We start from the raw sequence: 19,535 nt of genomic DNA on the forward strand, positions 1-19,535 counted from the left end.
TATAATAATTAAAAACTTCTAACATAAAACACCGTAATTAGAGTCAAAAGATTAGCCCGGGGTGGTGGCTCATGCCTGTAATCCCAGCACTTTGGGAGGCCGAAGGGGGTGGATCACCTGAGATCGCGAGTTCGAGACCAGCCTGGCCAACATGGTGAAACCTCGTCTCTATTAAAAATACAAAAATTAGCCGGATGTGGTGGCACGCGCCCGTAGTCCCAGCTACTGGGGAGGCTGAGACACTAGAATCACTTGAACCCAGGAGGCGGAGGTTGCAGTGAGTTGAGATGGCACCACTGCACTCCAGCCTGGGTGACTGAGACTGTCTCAAAAAAACAAAAACAAAAAACAAGAAATCTACATTCCTCGTGGTACTTGGCCCAAATTCTATGGCCAACTCCCTTGCTAGCTGGTGCCTAGGGAAGCTCCCAAACCTCTCACCCTGTTCTGGCCCCACTACACAAGACTGAAGTTCCTATCGATATAAACTAACATCCACTGAGGTTTATGGGGAAGGGGAAGAGGAGAGAATGATGCCAGTGACTTTCCTGTGTTGGGCACTGCGCTGGAGGGAAAGCTCAGTGGTTGAGAGCTCAGGCTCAGAGCCAGGCAGATCTGCATGCAAATCTTGGTTTTATCACTTATTTGCTTTTTATTTATTTATTTATTTTTTTGAGACGGAGTCTCACTCTGTTGCCCAGGCTGGAATGCAGTGGCATGATCTTGGCTCACTGCAACGTCCGCCTCCCAGGTTCAAGCAATTCTCCTGCCTCAGCCTCCCAAGTAGCTGGGATTATAGGCACGCCACCATGCCCAGCTAATTTTTGTATTTTTTAGTAGAGACAGGGTTTCACCATGTTGGCCAGGCTGGTCTCAAACTCCTGACCTCAAGTGATCCACCTGCATCGGCCACCCAAAGTGCTGGGATTACAGGCATGAACCACTGCATCCAGCCTTTATTTTTTTATTATTGTTATTTATTTTTTTACTTTTAGTATCACTTATTTGCTTTGTGATATTTGACAAATTGGGTACCTGCTCCCAGCATCACTTTGCTCATTAATAAACTGGAGAGTAACAATAGTAACTATCTCAGAGGACTGTGACAGGAGAAGAAAATGCACTGTTTGCATAAGGTTTGGCATAGTACCTGGCATACAGTAAATATTCATTAAATGTTAATTATCATTTTCTTACCACATCTCTCACCCCCTTTGGAATCACCTTTACTATTAAATTTCCAATCATGTGCTCACCTTTTTAGGAAACATATTCTCACTTTCTCTTGCTTCTGATATCCTCTTGACTTCTTGTGTAGGTTTCTTCAAGACCAGGGTCTGACAATGATGCTCTGTCAATGTGACATTAGCAAGAAAATGACCATTAGGTTCAAGCGATTCTTGTGCCTCAGCCTCCTGAGTAGCTGGAATTACAGGTGTGTGCCACCGCACCCAGTTAAATTTTGTAGTTTTAGTAGAAACGGGGTTTCGCCATGTTGACCAAGCTGGTCTCAAACTCCTGGACTCAAGTGATCTGCCCACCTCGGCCTCCCACAGTGCTGAGATTACAGGCGTGAGCCACTGTGCCCAGCTAAAGCAGTGTTTAGAGGGAAGTCTCTAGCCTTAAATAAATGCTCATATTAGAAAAGAAGGTCTCATTTCATTCAGTTCAAATATTTTCTAATTTCCCTTGGCAACTCCTCTTTGACACATGGTCTTCGTGAATCGAATATATATGTAAGCTCTGGGGGACTTGCAAAGTTTCCTACAAATATTTACCTCTATTTAGAGCCCTGGCTAAACCTCTTGATCAGTGGTCCCCAAGCTTTTTCTTTAACAGTTTTACTGGGACATAATTCACATACTAACTTCTCTGAACATCCATTTCTCCCTCAAGAAAAAGAATAAAGTTTAAATAACAATAATGATGTGAAATTACCTAGGATGATACTTAACAGTTCCTGTTCTGTGTTTTCTTATATTCTGTATTTGTCTATTTGCCATGCATTAATTACCAGGGCTAGACTAACAGACAAAGTTACTAATATACTTCTCCTACAATCCAGAGGCCACACTTTGAACCAACTCTTTTATCTAACTCACACACCAAGCCAACTAGGGACAGCCCCTATGCCCTAGAGCCCATTGGAATTATTCAATCCAGCCAATTCTAAACTTTTTTTTTTTTTTTGAGACAGGGTCTCACTGTCACCCAGGCTGAAGTGCAATGGCTCAATCATGACTCACTGTAGCATCAACCTCCCAGACTCAAGCGTTCCTCTCACCTCAGCCTCCTGAGTAGCTCGGACTACAGATGTGCACCAGTGTCCAGCTAATTTTAAAATTTTTTTGTAAAGACAGGGTCTCGCTATGTTACTCAGGCTGGTCTCAAACTTCTGGGCTCAAGCAATCCTCCTGCCTCAGCCTCCCAAAGTGTTGGGATTACACTGTAATGTACCCAACTAATCCTAAACTGGTTACCATGCCTTGCTTTGTCTTTCCTGCTGAAACTTCAAGAAAGAGTGTGGCCTGTCCCTTCCCCATGCTCCTTTCTGCCTCCTGGCCAGCACTGGTGCTTCCCCCTGTGGCCCTGCATGGTGTGCTAAGTTTAATGTTACTCGCGATTTCCAGGGGGAATCGCGAGTAACACGAAACTTTTCTTTCAATGGCACTGACCTCTCTGGACTATCACAGTCACCAATATAAATTAAGACCTGGGTGCAAATTAGTTCCAACCTTAGTAATTACTGGTTTCTGGTGGGGGACACGAGCAGTCATCATGTCTTAAATTTATTTTCTTCCGGTGTCATAACCTCTCTTCCCCACAGATATCAGCACTGTGCTGACTTCATCACCACAAAAGTGGAACTTAATCAGTGCTTAGGCCGGGCGAGGTGGCTCATGCCTGTCATCCCAGCACTTTGGGAGGCTGAGGCAGGAGGATCATGAGGTCAGGAGTTCGAGATCAGTCTGGCCAACATGGCAAAACCCCATCTCTACTAAAAATACAAAAATTAGCCAGGCATGGTGGCGCACGCCTGCAGTTCCACCTACTTGGGAGGTTGAGGCAGGAGAATCGCTTGAACCTGGGAGGCGGAGGCTGCAGTGAGCTGAGATTGTGCCACTGCACTACAACCTGGGTGACAGAGTGAGACTTCATCTCAAAAAAAAAAAAAAAAAAAAAAAAAAAATCAATGCTTACTGAACTGAAAAGACAACTACATCCTTTCATAAAATATTACTTGGTGCCAAGGCCCAGGCTGGAACCCCAAGTATAAAGTAGGGTAGCAAATTCTGTTCATACGAACCCAAGAAACCAGGGTTCTGGAGACAAAAACTAAGCCAAAAGCCTACATTTCCCTTTTTGGTAGTCAATATACCTTTTGCAGTATTCTGCATTCGTAAGCTTTTTTCTGAGTTCTGCTTGGCCGAAGAGGCTTTTTCATTGGGTGAATTTGCACTAGAAGACTTCAGGAGACAAAAGAGAGAAAGAGAGGGAGAAAGCGAGAAAGAGAGAGAGAACAAAATAAAATTGGCAGTGAGAGAAATGCAAAAAAGTAATACATGCAATTTCTTTGCTATTTCTTATTGTTCTCAGCAAAGGAACATGCAGAACGAGACCTTTCAGGTCCTCCCAGGAGCATGGCAGACAGCAGTGGCTGATGTGGAGAACACATGGGCTGGGGACCCAGGGCAACCAGAGTTCCAGTCCCAATTCTCTCACTCAAAAGCCAGTGATCTGGGGCAAGTCATCAAACCTCTTTACCGCCTTGGTTTCCTTGTAGGATTAAGTCAGCAAATGCATGCAAATTACATGAGTGCTCAAGGTGAGTGCTTCAAAAACATTGCTGTCACCCTTTATGCAATCACCTTTTTCAGCAAATGTTTCACTGGGCAACTACTAATGTGTCTGCACTGGGCAAACACTGAAAATGAGCCCCTGGCTTGAGGAGCTTCCAGTCTAGCAGGGGAGATAACAGGAAACAGACAGTTACACTAAAGTGTGGAAAGCATCCCATATTTGTTATAGAGAGGCAATAGAAGTTAGGGTTATGTTTGAATGTGACAGAGACTCAAAATAACAGTGGCTCAAAATAGGCAGAAATTTCTCTCCCACCAGCTTGGGCAACACAGTGAGACCTTGTTTCTACAAAAAAAAAAAAAAAAAAAAAAAATTAGCCAAGCACGCTGGTGTGCACCTGTAGTCCCAGCTACTTGGGAGGCTGAGGTGGGAGCATTGCTTGAGCCCAGAAGGTTGAGGCTGCAGTGAGCCATGACTGTTCCACTGTACTCTAGCCTGGGCGACAGAGCAAAACCCTGTTTTTAAATAAGTAAATATAAATACATTTCTCTCCCACATAAAAGTCTGAAGGCGGGCAAGCCTGGGTTCATATGGTGTTTCTAAGCACTGGTGGTGCTAAGTCCTCAAGAAGTCTGACTTTTTTTTTTTTTTTTTTGGAGATGGAATCTTGCTCCGTTGCCTAGGCTGGAGTACAATGGCACGATCTCGGCTCACTGCAACCTTTGCCTCCCAGGTTCAAGCAATTCTCTTACCTCAGCCTCCCGAGTAGCTGGGATTACAGGTGTCCGCCACCACACCCAGCTAATTTTTGTTCTTTTATTAGAGATGGGGTTTCACCATGTTGGCCAGGTTGGTCTCGAACTCCTGACCTCAAGTGATCCGTCTGCTTCGGCCTCCCAAAGTGCTGGGATTACAGGCATGAGCCACCGCGCCAGGATAGATTCTGACTTCTTCCAGCACACGGTTCCAGCTTTCATAAGATAAAATAAGACCTTTGCTCCTATTTTTTTTTTTTTTTTGAGATGGAGTTTTGCTCTTGCTACCCAGGGTGGAGTACAATGGCGCGATCTTGGCTCCCTGCAACCTCCACCTCCCGGGTTCAAGTGATACTCCTGCCTCAGCCCCCCGAGTAGCTGGGATTACAGGTGTGTGCCACCACACCCGGCTAATTTTGTATTTTTAGGAGACAAGGTTTCACCATGTTGGCCAGGTTGGTCTCGAACTCCTGACCTCAGGTGATCTGCCCAACTTGGCCTCTCAAAGTGCTGGGATTACAGGCGTGAGCCACTGCGCCCAGCCAAGATCCTCGTTCTTAGGGTCCAAGGAGGCATCTGGAGCTCCTGCCATCACATTCGCATTACAGGCAGCAGGAGGGAGGAAACGACAAAGAGATAAAGCTGTTTTTTAAGGAAGGCTTCCAGAAACTGCCACACGACACATCCACCTACATCTCATTAACTGGATCTTAGTCACGTGGCCACACGTAGAGGTAGGGAAGGCTAGGAAATACAATTTTTATTTCGGCCAGGTACACGCCCAGCGAAAAATTGGAGGTTTTCTTTTCACAGGTGAAGGGGACAACAGATATTAGGAAACAAGTCATAGTTGGCCACAACCAGTATGAGGAGAGTATCACGGGAAGCTAGAGCGGAGAACGCTGGATTCATCTGGGCGAGAGCTGGAGGGCTTCCAAGGAGAGAAGACATTTGCATTCTGTCTTTAAGGATGAGTAGGAGGTTGGCAGTGTTAAACAGATGGCCCACCAAGTGGCAGACAAGCAGTCCACCAGTCTCAACAACAACCGTTTGCTTTTATAGAAATGTGATATTTGAATGGGCAGGAGAAAGCCGAAAGGACTTCCCAGACATCATGCAGCTGGCTGTCCAACAGCTACTGGTTTTTATAGTGTTGAGGTGGTTGCAGGGAAAACACTCCCAGGGCTCAATGAAGCATCAATGCTCATTCTTTTTCTTTTCTTTTCTTTCTTTTTTTTTGTTTGAGGTGGAGTTTCACTCTTGTTGCCCAGGCTGGAGTGCAATGGCGCGATCTCAGCTCACTTCAACCTCCGCTTCTCGGGTTCAAGTGATTCTCCCGCCTCAGCCTCTCGAGTAGCTGGGACTACGGGTGCCCGCCACCACGCTTGGGTAGTTTTTTGTATTTTTAGTAGAGACGGGGTTTCGCCTTATTGGCCAGGCTGGTCTCAAACTCCTGACCTCAGGTGATCTGCCCGCCTTGGCCTCCCAAAGTGCTGGGATTACAGGCGTGAGCCACTGGGCCCAGCTATTTTTTTTTTTTTAAGAGACAGTGTCTTTACTCTGTCACCCAGGCTGGAGTGCAGTGGTGCGATCACAGCTCACTGCAGCCTCAAACCCCCAGGCTCAAGTGAATCTTTTGCCTCAGTCTCCTGAGGAGCTGGGTCCACAGGCATGTACCACCACACCTGGCTAATTTAAAAAAATTTTTTTTTTGGTAGAGACAGGGGGTCTCACCATGTTGCCCAAGCTGGTCTCAAAATCCTGGGCTCAAGCCATCCTCCCACCTTAGTCCCCCAAAATGTTAGGATTATAGGCCTGAGCCACCACTCCTGGCAACGCTCATTCTTAACAGGCCTCAGAGAGGTCTGCAGTGGAGCAGAGAACAACGCTGGGGGCGCGGATTCGCTTGGGTTTCAGTGACTAGACCCTCTTATTTCCTGGAGAGGCAGCTTGCTGATGCAGAGAGAGCTCAGACTGACAGTGTCCTGACATCAGCTGAGGTCAGCTGTGTGGCCTGGGGCAAGCCATTTACCCCCTCAGTCTATTACTTCCTTTGTCAAATAAAGATAAGAAGTAATAATGACCCACCTTGCAGGGCTGTTGTAAGGACTAGAGAGGATATATGCAAAGAAAACCTGAACATGGGAGGCGGAGGTTGCAGTGAGCTGAGATCGTGCTATTGCAACAAGAGCAAAACTGCATCTCAAAACCAAACAAAAACAAAAGAAAACCTGAATATGGTAGATTCCCCATAGAGACCATGCCCTTCCATTTAGAAAGTACTTTCCTGGGCCAGGCGCAGTGGCTCACGCCTGTAATCCTGGCACTTTAGGAGGCTGAGGAGGGCTGATCACGAGGTCAGGAGTTTGAGACCAGCCTGGCCAACATGGTGAAACCCTGTCTCTACTAAAAATACAAAAATTAGCTGGGGGTGGTGGCGGGCACCTGTAATCCCAGCTACTCAGGAGGCTGAAGTAGGAGAATCATTGGAACCTGGCAGGCAGAGGTTGCAGTGAGCCGAGATCGCGCCACTGCACTCCAGCCTGGGTGACAGGGCAAGACTCCATCTCAAAAAAAAAAAAAAGAAAAAAAAAAAGTACTTTCCTATCCATTCCCTGATGTTGTGACCAGCCACCACCCCATGGGTGTATGAGGCAAGGTGACTATCATAAGGGTTAGGGGTAAACCAAGACTGTTCTGAGACCCCCTGTCCCATCACAGCATAGAGGACATGGAACTGTTCCAGCCCACCTGGCCACGCAGCTGCTCAGATTCAACATGCTGAGGGCTCAGTTGTTGTTGTACAGAGTTGGGGGTTGGGGAGCCTATATTTGAGCTACTATGAGATACAATCTAGGGATGCCTAGAAATGTCTGGGTGGGGAGGGAGCTGCGCAGACCTGGAATTAGCAAGTATGGGCACGAGCTGCAAAAATCTAAGTCATTATGGTTAAGGACACTGACTGTATCTATGCTATTGAACTTGGGAAAATTCTGGTTAAATTAGTAGGTATTCCGACAAGACATAACTAAATGATAATCTCTGGGACATCACCTACCCCTAGATTGAATCTGTAAGAATTAATACCAGTCATGATGCTCATTTTGTGGATAAAAATACGGAGGCCTAGATTTGCCTCAAGCAATGTAACTGATAGGTGGCATCACCTAGATGGAAATGTAGGTCTCCTGGCACCAAGCCCAGAGAAGGCCAGCACTGTACCCCAGTGCCTTTGCCTGTGGTTCCACGGTGGCCATGCACTCCTACTTCCCTTATTTTGGCTTGGGTAGAAATTGTTCTCTCTGTAAGCCAGGTCTCTCCTCCAAAGTCCAGTCTTGTATATTTACCCACTTGGCATCTATCTTCATTTACACTTTTCATAGGCATCTTAAAGTTAACAAGTTCAAAGTTGAACTCTTGATAGCTTTCCACTAACCCAAACCCTACACTGTCCATCTCAGTAAATGGCACCATTCGGATGCTGAAGCCGCACACCTGGGAAGCAACCTTCAACTCCGTCCTTTCTTCCCCCACTTCTCCTCCCCACTCCCAAAGCCAACCCACTAGCAAGTGTTGAAAGATCCATCTCCCAATGTGTCAGGTCTGTCTGCTTCTTGCCACCTTCCATATTTGTCATTTAGACAAATACAGAAGCCTCCCAGCTGGTCTTCTGTGCCCCTCCAATACATCCTCCATATTCAAAAGACAGTGTGATCTTTAAAAAATATAAATCACATCATGTCATCCCTAATGTAATGAATTCTCGTGGCACTTAAATTATATCCATATTCATATTCCTTTCTATGATGCTTACAACTCTGCAGCATCCAGCCCTGGCAACATCCCAGCCTTTGCTTGTGCCTCTCTTCTCACTCTCTGGGGTACAGTATTGGCCTTCTCTGTTTCCTGAACACTTGAGCTCTTTTTTTTCTGCCTCAGGGCCTTTGCACATGCTGTCCCTTCTTCCTGGAAGGTTCTGCCATTTACTCTTCCAATGGCTGACTCCTTGTCTCTTGGTTCTCAGCTCAAATGGTATCTTCTGGGGTCATTACTTGTTACATGTGTGCTTTTTCTTCTCCACATATGTGAAACCCATCCCCAAGGTAAAAGACTTAAGTTGCAAGCTGGGGTGCAGACATTTCACCTAGGCTCTACCTGCAGATGCACCACCCCTGCCTGAGATTTCAAGACGGAAATGAGTAACTGGGAGGAAATGGGAAGCATGCGGACTCCAGTTTTTGGAGAGACTGTTGACAGGAGCAACTGGTTTTTCAAGGAGCAGAGTAGAACTTTTAGCATCCAGTCCTCAGTCACACTGGCACACAGTAGCATGCCTTGGCAGAGGCAGTATGGTTTGGGCCTCATTCTTGGCAGCATGGCCTCTGAAGCTAACACGGAGGCTCTTCCAGGGGAGCTGTGTACCTTTAATACATTTCTTTCTGCTTAAAGTACCTGGAGTGGATTCTATGGTTTGCAACGGAGAAATCTGGTGATGATTCCTCCTTACAGAGGCCTTCTTTCACTGTCTTTTTTTTTTTTTTTTTGGCTCTACAAAAACTCTACAAAAAAAAAATATATATATATATATTTTAGAAAAAAAAATATATATATATTTTAGAAAAAATATATATATTTTAGAAAAAAATATATATATATTTTAGAAAAAAAAATATATATTTTTTTAGAAAAAAAAATTATATATATATATAATTTGTTTGTTTGTTTTCCCCCCTGCAAGGACCTAGGTCCAAGGTCCCAGCCCAGGGATGTCCTTGGACCCTGACAATGTAGTTTCTAGCCATCTCATCATCTTCCCAGAGACAAAGCTCAGGATCCTAAAACTACATGTTTGCACCTGACATATATAACGGGGAAGGTGTGTACAACTGGGTTTCATGGATGTTGGAAGTCCCTGAAATGTATGCCTTCCTGGCTCAAAGACATCATTTTTCCTAATCTCCAGCTGTGTTTCTCTAGGTACCACCCTTGTATAATATGATTAGAGCTAATGTTTATTGAGTTCTTACTCTGTGCTATGCTGTTTGCTGAGTGCTTGCATATAAGATCATATTTAATGCCCACATTGTGACTGATTTCTCTAGGTACCCACTTTACTGATAAGAAAACTGAGGTTCAGGGACATGAAATGATTCATCTGAGAGCTAGAATTCCTTTTTTTTTTTTTTTTGACACAGGGTCTCGCTCTACTGCCCAGGCTGGAGTGCAGTGGTGCGATCTCAGCTCACTGCAACCTCTGCCTCCTGGGTTCAAGAGATGCCTCAGTCCCCCAAGTAGCTGGGACCATAGGTGCGTGGCACCACGCCCATCTAATTTTTGTGTTTTTAGTAGAGACAGGGTTTTACCTTGTTGGCCAGGTTAAGAGCTAGGATTCTAATCCACGCCTAATTTAATAGTCTGGTCTCTCGACTATATACTACTTCTCCAGGTTTAGGACCTGGGGAGCTGGGAAAGGGGGACACAGAGTTGAGCCACTGTACAAAGAGACGCAGGGGAGAATATCCTGCCTGCTGCTCTTTTCGTCTCCCTGGTTTTCTCTCTCCCTATCATTTTCTCCCTCAGATTCCATTCCCTAAAACTTTTTATCTTTAAAAGTATTTATTAAATGAACAAATGACTCAGTCTCTAATAGGTGGGTGTCCTAATTTATAGCTGGGTCTCATAGCAGAAGCCAGCTCTGTGGTTAGATACTTTTTCATTTCCACTGTGCAAATCCCTAACACTTAAACAAGAGAAGGGCAGACAGGAGACCAGAGATGGAAAGTAATTGCAACTCATTCCCCTGAATTGTGGACTCTCAGACAGACTATTGCCATTGAAATGCATATTTTGAACACAGCCAGCTCCTTCATTGAGCAGATGGGAAAATGTGTCTGCTCTTGATGAGAGAGGCTCTATCCCCACCACAAAACCCAACTACTCCCTCTATCCTGGTTTGCCCATTAAAGCTTCAGCTGTGCTCAAGGTTCCAGAGCTTTTGATTATTTCTATTTTGGGGGCAGTAAATGGAATCTCTTAACTAGGTTCCTGAAATAACTGTCAGAAGAGTTTATGTATTTCAGTACAAAGAACACACGCTTGTTTCAAGCTGTTGTGACAGGCAGTACCCAAACAGTGAATAATATTTTGGTCTTGGTCTCTGGGTGATGGCTGTCCCTCTGCAGCACCTATGTCATCTGCACTTTTTGGGAACTGACGTTTACAGAGCACCGTCATATGCTAAGCACAGGGCCAAGAGTTTACATAGATGACCTCATTCACGAAGTCCAGAAATATTTGTTAAGTGTCTTCTTTGTGTTAGGTCTGTTCTAGGAGGGAAAAGAGATAGAACAGCAATAAATGTTGCCCAGGCTGGAGTGCAGTGGCACGATCTTGGTTCACTGCAACCTCCGCCCCCTGGTTCAAGCAATTCTCCTGCCTCAGCCTCCCCGTAGCTGGGATTATAGGCACGCGCTGCCACGCCCAACTAATTTATGTATTTTTAGTAGAGATGGGGTTTCACCATGTTGGCCAGACTGGTCTTGAACTCCTGACCTCAAGTGATTCACCTGCCTGGGCCTCCCAAAGTGCTGGGATTACAGGCGTAAGCCACCGCGCCCGGACAGAGTTTACCTTCTAAGAGAGGGAGACAAACTCTAAACAACACATCAACCCAACAGGAAGATAAGTACTGTACAGAGATTGAGATAGGTGATGGGAAGACAGTGGCTGGCAGTCAGAGACAGCTTCTCTAGGGCAATGACAGTGAACCTGGCATCTGAGGGACAAGGAGGAACCAGATTTCCCCTCTGGATCCCTGAGGAAAGCAGATTCCAGGCAAAGAGGACAGCAAGTGCAAAGGCCCAACCAGGCATAGACCTGGCACGTCCAAGAGGCAGAAGGAAGTCCAGTGCCTGGTGCTGCGGGAGGGCACGGGTGCCAGGCACCTGGCGTGGGGGGACCTGATTCTGTACGGCACTGCAAGTCAGGTGAACGAGACTGGATTTTATTCCAAATGCAATGAAGAAGTTATTGGAGGTTGTAAGCAGGGAATGACCCCATCTGATGTATATCTGTAAAAGGTTACTCTGGTCACTATGTGGAGGCTGGGTTGGTGCTACAAATAAAAGAAAGGAGCCCAGGTGGCAGCTGCTGCAGTCAGCCAAGCAAGAGAGGACACTGGGGGCTAGGAGTCAGGTGCTTTCCTCACCTGGCTAAGTCTCAGATCCTCCTAGTGTGGCTGAGAGGGCTGGTGGACAGACCAGTACGAGTTCCGGGAGAGGCCAGGGCGAAGGTGGGTCACTGGTGTATGGGCAGTATTTGAAGCTACCAGACCAAAAGGCCACCCAGGGAGAATATGTAGATATAGTAAGGAAGGCGGCTTGGGAAAGAGTAGACTGACAGGACAGGGAGCTGGCAGAGAAGATGGAGAGAGGTCAGCCAGTGAGGAAGGAAAACACTGTCAGAAGTCTGGCAACAAAGAGGCCAAGAGAACAAAGCGTCTCAAGAAGATGGGAGTGGCCAACCACACCCAACAGGTTAGAGGAGCGACTCAGTCCAAGCCAGTGGGGTCCCCGCACTGTTGGCAAGAGCAGCTGCAGTGGCTGCCGAGGGCAGGAACCTGACAGGAGTAGCCAGGCAGAGATGGGGGTACAGAGGCATCTTTCAAGAAGTTCTGGGCCAGACATGGCTCATGCCTGTAATTCCAGCACTTTGGGAGGCTGAGGCGGGTGGATTGCCTGAGGTCAGGAGTTTAAGGCTAGCCTGGCCAACACGGTGAAACGCCATCTCTACTAAAAATACAAAAAAATTAGCTGGGCATGGTGGCGCAAGCCTGTAATCCCACCTACTCGGGAGGCTGAGGCAGAAGAATCGCTTCAACCCAGGAGGTGGAGGTTGCAGTGAGCCAAGATCATGCCATTGCACTCCAGCCTGGGCTACAAGAGCGAAACTCTGTCTCAAAAAAAAAAAAAAAAAAAAAAAAAAAAGTTCTGGAGTGAAAGGGAGCAGAAGATGGGTATGTGGAGTCAAGACAAGAGATGATGAAAGCACTGCTGTTCAGTGATGGGAATGACCCCACAGAATGGGAGGAAATGAGGATGCAGGAAAGAGCGGTGCTAAGGGCATCTCTCCTTGGGAAGCTGAGGGCCAAGGTTCAGAACACAGGTTGGGGACTGACCTGGGAGGGGAGCAGGACCTCTCCATAGGCACAGAGATGGCAGATGGCGAGGGTGCAGAGCGGGGCAGGCTGTCTTGGTGGTGGGAAGGCACGGGCCTTCCTGCTGACTGCTTGTGATGTCTCAGTGAAGACCTTCCCCGGGTGGTGCTGAGGTGGAGGGCAGGTGGGGAAGGACACGCTACGGGGGAAGTGTTTCGAACGTGGGAGAATCTGGGCATGCTAGGGCGGTACAGTGGTGCGTCCAGGCAGTGCTGAGTGCCCTTCTGAGCTGTGGGGACGCACAGTCCTCAGAATGTCTGCAAGAAGGCACCATGGTTGTTGTATCTATTTTATACCTATAGAAACAAAGTCTTAGGGAAGTCAAATAACTTGCCTAAGGCCACACAGCTAGAATCTGAACCTGTGAGAACAGACTTTTTTTTTTTTTTTTTTTTTGGAGACAGAGTCTCGCTGTGTCACCCAGGCTGGAGTGCAGCGGCACGATCTCAGCTCACAGCAACCTCCGCCTCCCGGGTTAAAGCAATTCTCTTGCCTCAGCCTCCCGAGTAGCTGGGACTACAGGTGTGTGCCACCACACCCAGCTGATTTTTTGTATTTTTAGTAGAGATGGGGTTTCACCGTGTTAGCTAAGATGGTCTCGATCTCCTGACCTTGTGATCCGCCCGCCTCGGACTCCCAAAGTGCTGGGATTACAGGCATGAGCCTCCACACCCGGCCGGAGGAGGCTGTCTTAATGAATTAAGCCTCCAATGCCATTTGTTAAGGAAGCATGTCATTAGAAATGGGGCATTCAGGTACTAGAAGTGGGAATGTTGTCCTAGGGTTTAAAGATTAGCGGGGAGGCTGGGCCTGGTGGCTCACACCTATAATTGAAGCACTTCAGGAGGCTAAAGTGGGAGGATTGCTTGAGCTAGAATTTCAAGACCAGCCTGGGCAACATAGCAAGACCCCTCTATTAAAAATTCATGGTGACATGTTCAGCTACTCAGGAGGTTGAGGCAGTAGGATCACTTGAATCCAGGAGGTTGAGGCTGCAGTGAGCTATGATCAACACCACAGCACTCTGGCCTGGGCAACAGAGTGAGACCCTGTCTCTAAAAGAATAAACCAATTAAAAAAAAGATTAGCAGGGGAAACAGCCATGATCAGAGCAATAACCAAATAATTATGTGAGTGCTCTGAAGGAAAGGGACATTGGCCTGTATAACAGGGAACCTCATCCAGCCCAGAGGGGCAGAAAGCTGACCCTGAGGATGAGAGTGAAGGGGGTCAGAATCTGCCATCCCAAAATAGGCCACTTTGTGTAAGAATTATTTTGAGCTGAAAGCAATTGAAAAACAGCAGATGCAGTAAATCTCTTTACAATTCCAGTTTCCATCTAAAAGCAGAGCATAAATTTTCCTTTGTGAAGGTGTCCCTGCTTCCCATCTCCAGTACCAGGAAGAAGAGACAACTCATCACTGGAGATAGCACTCCTTGAATCTGCATATAGAAATCTTATTGAAAGAATCCTTATCTTCCATTAGTTTCTCCCATATATTTACCTTCCCACAATTTACCATCCCCAGAAGCCCAAACCTCTTTTCCTTTGTCTTGTCACATCTCCACAATTAATTGCTCTTTGTTAGGGTGGTATGTGAACTATCAGCCCTAGCCACTTCCTTGAGGTTTTCACTTTCTTCCAATGAAGTCCTGTGTCATGTAAAAATATTAACATCAAATAAAATTTGAATGCCTTTCTCCTGTTAAACTGTCTATCTTTTGTCAGTTTAACTTGTAGGGCTCCATACACTTTGCCAAAGAGGGTAGATAAAAGGTTTTTTTCCCTGCCTACAAGAATCTGAACTGAGATGGAAGGATGACTATATATTTCCTAGACCAGGGGTTAGCAAACTTTTTCTGCAAAAAGCCAGATGATAAATATTCGGCTTTGCAGGTCCTAAAGTCTCTATCACAAGTACTCGACTCTGCTGTTTCAGTGCAAAGGTAGTTGTAGACAATAGTAAATGAATGGCCATGGCTGTGTGCCAATAAAGCTTTATTTTCAAAAACAGGCAGTGAAAGGTCTGATTCATAGTTTGCTAAACGCTGCCCTGGAATTTTTTTTTTCCAGCTCTTCAGAAAAAAAAAAAAAAAAGGCTCTATTTGTGGCATTTGGTTAACTGCATGCTATCAATGTCTCTGGACTTGGGAGTTGGGAGGAAATGCTGACAGTGACAATGGCAGTGGTGATGGGAGCTTACCTGGGACAAGAAGAACAGGAGGTACAGAGGCCACATACAGAAAGGGAGTGTGGTATACAAGGAAATGAAAGAAGTCCCCTGTGGCAGGACTCCTGAGAGCCCAGGAGTGTGGAGAAGGGGTTGAGCCAGATGAGCAAGGCTGTGCAAGTCAGTCTACCCTAAAGGCCAGAGGAAACATTCTGGGGTGCGGAGGGTGTCATTTTATCGGCTAGAAGTAGGATCTTATCTATTTATTTATTTTTTTTTTTTGAGACAGAGTCTTGCTCTGTTACCCAGGCTGCAGTGCAGTGGTGTGATCTCAGCTCTCTGCAACCTCTGCCTCCTGGGTTCAAGCAATTCTTGTGTCTCAGCCTCCTAAGTAGCTGGGACTACAGGTGCATGCCACCAAGCCTGGCTAATTTTTGTATTTTTAGTAGAGACATGGTTCACCATGTGGACCAGACTGGTCTTGGACTCCTGGCCTCAAGTGATCTGCCTGCCTTGGGCTCCCAAAATATTGGGATTACAGCCGTGAGTCACTGCGCCTGGCCTGGAAGTAGGGTTTTTAGGGTCGGGGGATAGGATAGGATCAGGTGGTGGTGGGATGATGTGCTTAGCTTTGCACTTTGAAAAGATGGCCCTAGAAGTATCTGAGTACCTGAGGGAGACCAGTTAGGTGCCTACTGCAGTAGTGATGGGAGCTCAAACTAGGGTGGTGGGAGTGGAAGAGTGAGAAATAGGTGGTTCTGGGAGTTACATCAGAAGGAACATCAATAGGGCAGAGGAGAAAGTAGGTAGCAGGGATGATAGGTTTCAGGTTTGCCATGAGGATTAGCGGAGAAAAAAAATAAGTAAAAGCATCTTGCACTGCAGCCTACACTGAAAACCTGGTTCCTTCCCTCTCTCTTCTCAATTGCTGCATTTCTGTGAATGCCCCTTAGCGCACCACTTACCCACGAGAGACCTGGAGGCCTCCCGGGGCTCCTCACTTAGAAGATGGGGTAGACCTGGGCAAGGGGTACAGAGATGTGCAACTAACAGGAGGCCACTGATGCTCCAGAAGAACCGAGGGTTCCTGAAGCTTATGGGGCCCCAAAGCGGTCCCGGTCTGTGCCTCCCCACTTACCTGAGGGTGGCAGAATTTCCTGCTCTGGGCTGGCTTCTGGGAGAAGGCTCTCTTACCAGCAAACGAAGAAAACTCTTTCCCTATAGAAGGGGAAAAGCTGTTATTAATTCCTCGTCATGGGGCAATGAAGATTGCAGCCCAGGAGCTTGAGACAGCCTCCTTTCTGGAGACAGTGACACCCACCAGACCTAGGGTCTCTCTGTTGACTCCACCTGCTGGGCAAGTTACCTAACCCTGATCCTGTTAGACTGTGAACACTATCTCCCTCTAGGGCGAATGCACCAATTAAAGGAAATAATGTATGCGCAGGGCCGGCGCGGTGGCTCACGCCTGTAATCCCAGCACTTTGGGAGGCTGAGGTGGGCGGATCACGAGGTCGGCAGATCAAGACCATCCTGGCTAACATGGTGAAACCCCATCTCTACTAAAAAAAAATACAAAAAATCAGCCAGGCGTGGTGGGGGGGCGCCTGTAGTCCCAGCTACTCGGGAGGCTGAGGCAGGGGAATGGCGTGATCCTGGGAGGCGGAGCTTGCAGTGAGCCGAGATCACGTCACTGCACTCCAGCCTGGGCGACATAATGAGACTCCGTCTCAAAAAAAAAAAAAAAAAAAAGTATGCACAGCTCTGTGCATAGGGCAGACACTCAACCCACAGGAAAAAAAGGACTGGCTTCAGAAGAAAAACCAATTCAGAGCTCTGCAAAATTAAAATGCTTAAATGCTTAAGAAACAATCTATCAAACTCATAGCTGTTAAATTTAATATTCATTAAAATGTCATTAAACTCAAGCAATTTATGGGTTAGGTTTTTCTTCACTTTGAAAAAACTCCCTGAGTTGGCCGGGCATGGTGGTTCATGCCTATAATCCCAGCACTTTGGGAGGCCAAGGCGGGCAGATCGCTTGAGCTCAGGAGTTTGAAACCAGCCTGGGCAACATGGTGAAACCCTGTCTCACCCTGTATTTTTGTACTAAAAATACAAAAATTAGCTGGTGTGATGGCACATGCCTGTAATCCCAGCTACTCGGGAGGCTGAGGCTCAAGAATCGCTTGAACCCGGAAGGCAGAGGTTGCTGTGAGCCGAGATCATGCCACTGCACTCCAGCCTGGGTGACACAGAAAGACTCTGTCTCAAAAAAAAAAAAAAAAAAAGAAAGAAAAGAAAAGAAAAGAAAACAAGAAAAAAAAAAACCTCCCTGAGCGTGCATGATGACTATAGGGAAATTGTATCTATGAAGGGATCAGGAAATGGAAATGCTTAGAGAGCTAACAGGTAAAAGTGTCTATGTCGGGAGGCTGAGGCAGGAGAATCGCTTGAACCTGGGAGGCGGAGGTTGCAGTGAGCTGAGATCGCACCATTGCATTCCAGCCTGGGCGACAGAGCAAGACTCCAAAAAACCAAAAAGCGTCTGGCCCTGAGTAAGTGCCAGCTTATAATTTCCAGCTAATAACCACCACCGTGCTCTGCTCCAAGCGTTTCAGGTATTCTATTCCTTAGTGCCCTAAACCAGGGCTTCTCAAACTGGAACAGGCTTCTAGAACACTGGAAGTCCTGATCAACTGCAGACAAGAGTCGGAGTCAGTTGATTTGGGGAGATGCTGACGCTGCAGGTCCTCAGACCAACATACCCTTCAAATCTCAGCTCAAACACCACATACTGACTTTCTCAGGGCTGGACTGGGTGACCCTCCCGCTGTTGCCTTACCCCTCTGAACCCCCACACTGCAGTGCCCAATCCCCTGCAGGACAATTGTGTGGCCTGAATTTCCCACTAGATCATGAAGTAAGGTTGGAGGTGGAACTCTACTCCAGACCTAATTGAAGACTAGCTCCCTAAGACATGCCCACCAGGCATCAAGACAGTTTATCTATTCCCTAGCAATGACCGGACTTGGAATTTACCACCCCTTTTTCCAGAAATTTCTGAATAATCTGCCCCTTAATTTGTCTGTAATTAAAAGCGGGTATAAATGAGCCTGCAGAACTGGCCCTGAGCTGTTCTTCTCAACACACTGCTTATGGGGTAGCCCTGCTCTGCAGAAGCAGTCAGACAGCTGCAATAGTCAAGGTGAGCTGCTTTGTTGTACCACCAGCTCATCCTTGAATTCTTGAATTCCTTCCTGGGCAAAGCCATGAACCTTTCCAGGCAGAAGCCCCATTTCTGGGGCTCCTTGGCCCTGCAACAGAGGGACTGAGCTTGCCTCCACCACCATGTTCCCAGTGCTGAGCAGAGTGCCTGGCAGTATGGGTCTGCTGAGTGAAATAGAAAAGCTGACCTTGGACAAGTTGCTTCTCTGAGCTTTAGTTTCCTCATCCGTGAAGTGGATTTAGTGTGTACTTCAGCAGGTTGTCGTGAGGATTAAATAAAATGGGCTGGCCGGGCATGGTGGCTCACGTCTGTAATCCCAGCACTTTGGGAGGCCGAGGTGGGTAGATCATTTGAGGTCAGGAATTCAAGACCAGCCTGGCCAACATGGCAAAACCTAGTCTCTACTAAAAATACAAAAATTAGCTGGGCGTGGTGGTGGGCGCCTGTGATCCCAGCTACTCGGGAGGATGAGGCAGGAGAATCACTTGAACCTGGAAGGTGGAGGTTGCAGTAAGCCGAGATCACACCACTGCACTCCAGCCTGGGTGACAGAGCAAGACTGTCTCAAAAAAAAAAAAAAAAAAAGGCAGAGAGCCCAGCACAGTGCCTGGCACACAGGTAGACACTCATTATCTGGCATCCACTATTCCAATACAAAATTCCATCCCCTGCCTCCCAACGATTATGTTGTACACTACAGTCCACAAGCACGAAGAATTTTGGTGGCTAGTTTGGGGTTACCCGAGAGAGAACTTGACCTGAGGACGTCAATGCTAAGGCCTCCCTCAGTTAGACAGTGGTTGAGTATGGCAGCGGCAAAGAAGGCGGGAGGCTGTAACTGCTATCTTACCCTTTGTCAGTCTTCTTCTGTATAACATTAATTCTTCTCTGCGGAATCGCTCTGGGTCTAGTTCCGAGTAGTCCCAGCTGTCATAGCTCTGTGGGCTAGGATAGGTGCCTAAGGGAGGAGTCAAGAGTGAGAACGGGGCCGGGTGCGGTGGATCACGCCCGTAATCCCAGAACTTCGAGAAGCCAAGGTGGGACAGCCCAGGAGACCAGCCTAGGCAACATAGTGGGACCCCGTCTCTATTTAAAAAGAAATTTAAAAAAGAGTGAAAATGGACGCTTCTGCAAAAGAGGCCTGGGGAGCCCCTGCTGGCTCCTGGGAGGCTGGGCTTCCAGTGTTAGCCCTGCCCCATGCTAGCCTCGTGGCCTTGGGCGAGTCACTTCCTCTCTAGAGGGCTTTGGCTTCTTCGTCTGGAAAACGGGGATGATGACCCTGCCCTACATGTCAGCTGGGTGTAAGGGTCAGAACACACAGGTGTGTGAGTCCCTGACATGCTTTGCAAATGTGAAGACATCAT

The 19,535-nt window shown here is 47.1% G+C and overlaps 1 protein-coding gene across 7 annotated transcripts in view; it reads right to left on the reverse strand.

Moving 5' to 3' along the window:
- The window catches only part of FAM227A (family with sequence similarity 227 member A), a 76,143-nt gene that overhangs the window by 24,830 nt on the left and 31,778 nt on the right, over nt 1-19,535 (reverse strand). For 5 of the 7 annotated variants that reach the window (XM_063663275.1, XM_054469553.2, XM_063663273.1 and 2 more), the window contains 4 exons: nt 19,022-19,129; nt 16,081-16,160; nt 3,380-3,467; nt 1,257-1,351 (listed from right to left, as the gene is read on the reverse strand). In XM_063663275.1, the coding sequence (XP_063519345.1) occupies nt 1,257-1,351; nt 3,380-3,467; nt 16,081-16,160; nt 19,022-19,129 (371 nt within the window). The remainder of the gene's footprint in view (nt 1-1,256; nt 1,352-3,379; nt 3,468-16,080; nt 16,161-19,021; nt 19,130-19,535) is intronic. The other 2 variants (XM_063663274.1, XM_054469554.2) reach the window with 1 other exon arrangement.

Source organism: Pongo pygmaeus, chromosome 23 (genome assembly GCF_028885625.2).
Source record: "Pongo pygmaeus isolate AG05252 chromosome 23, NHGRI_mPonPyg2-v2.0_pri, whole genome shotgun sequence".
Classification (NCBI taxonomy): domain Eukaryota; kingdom Metazoa; phylum Chordata; class Mammalia; order Primates; family Hominidae; genus Pongo; species Pongo pygmaeus.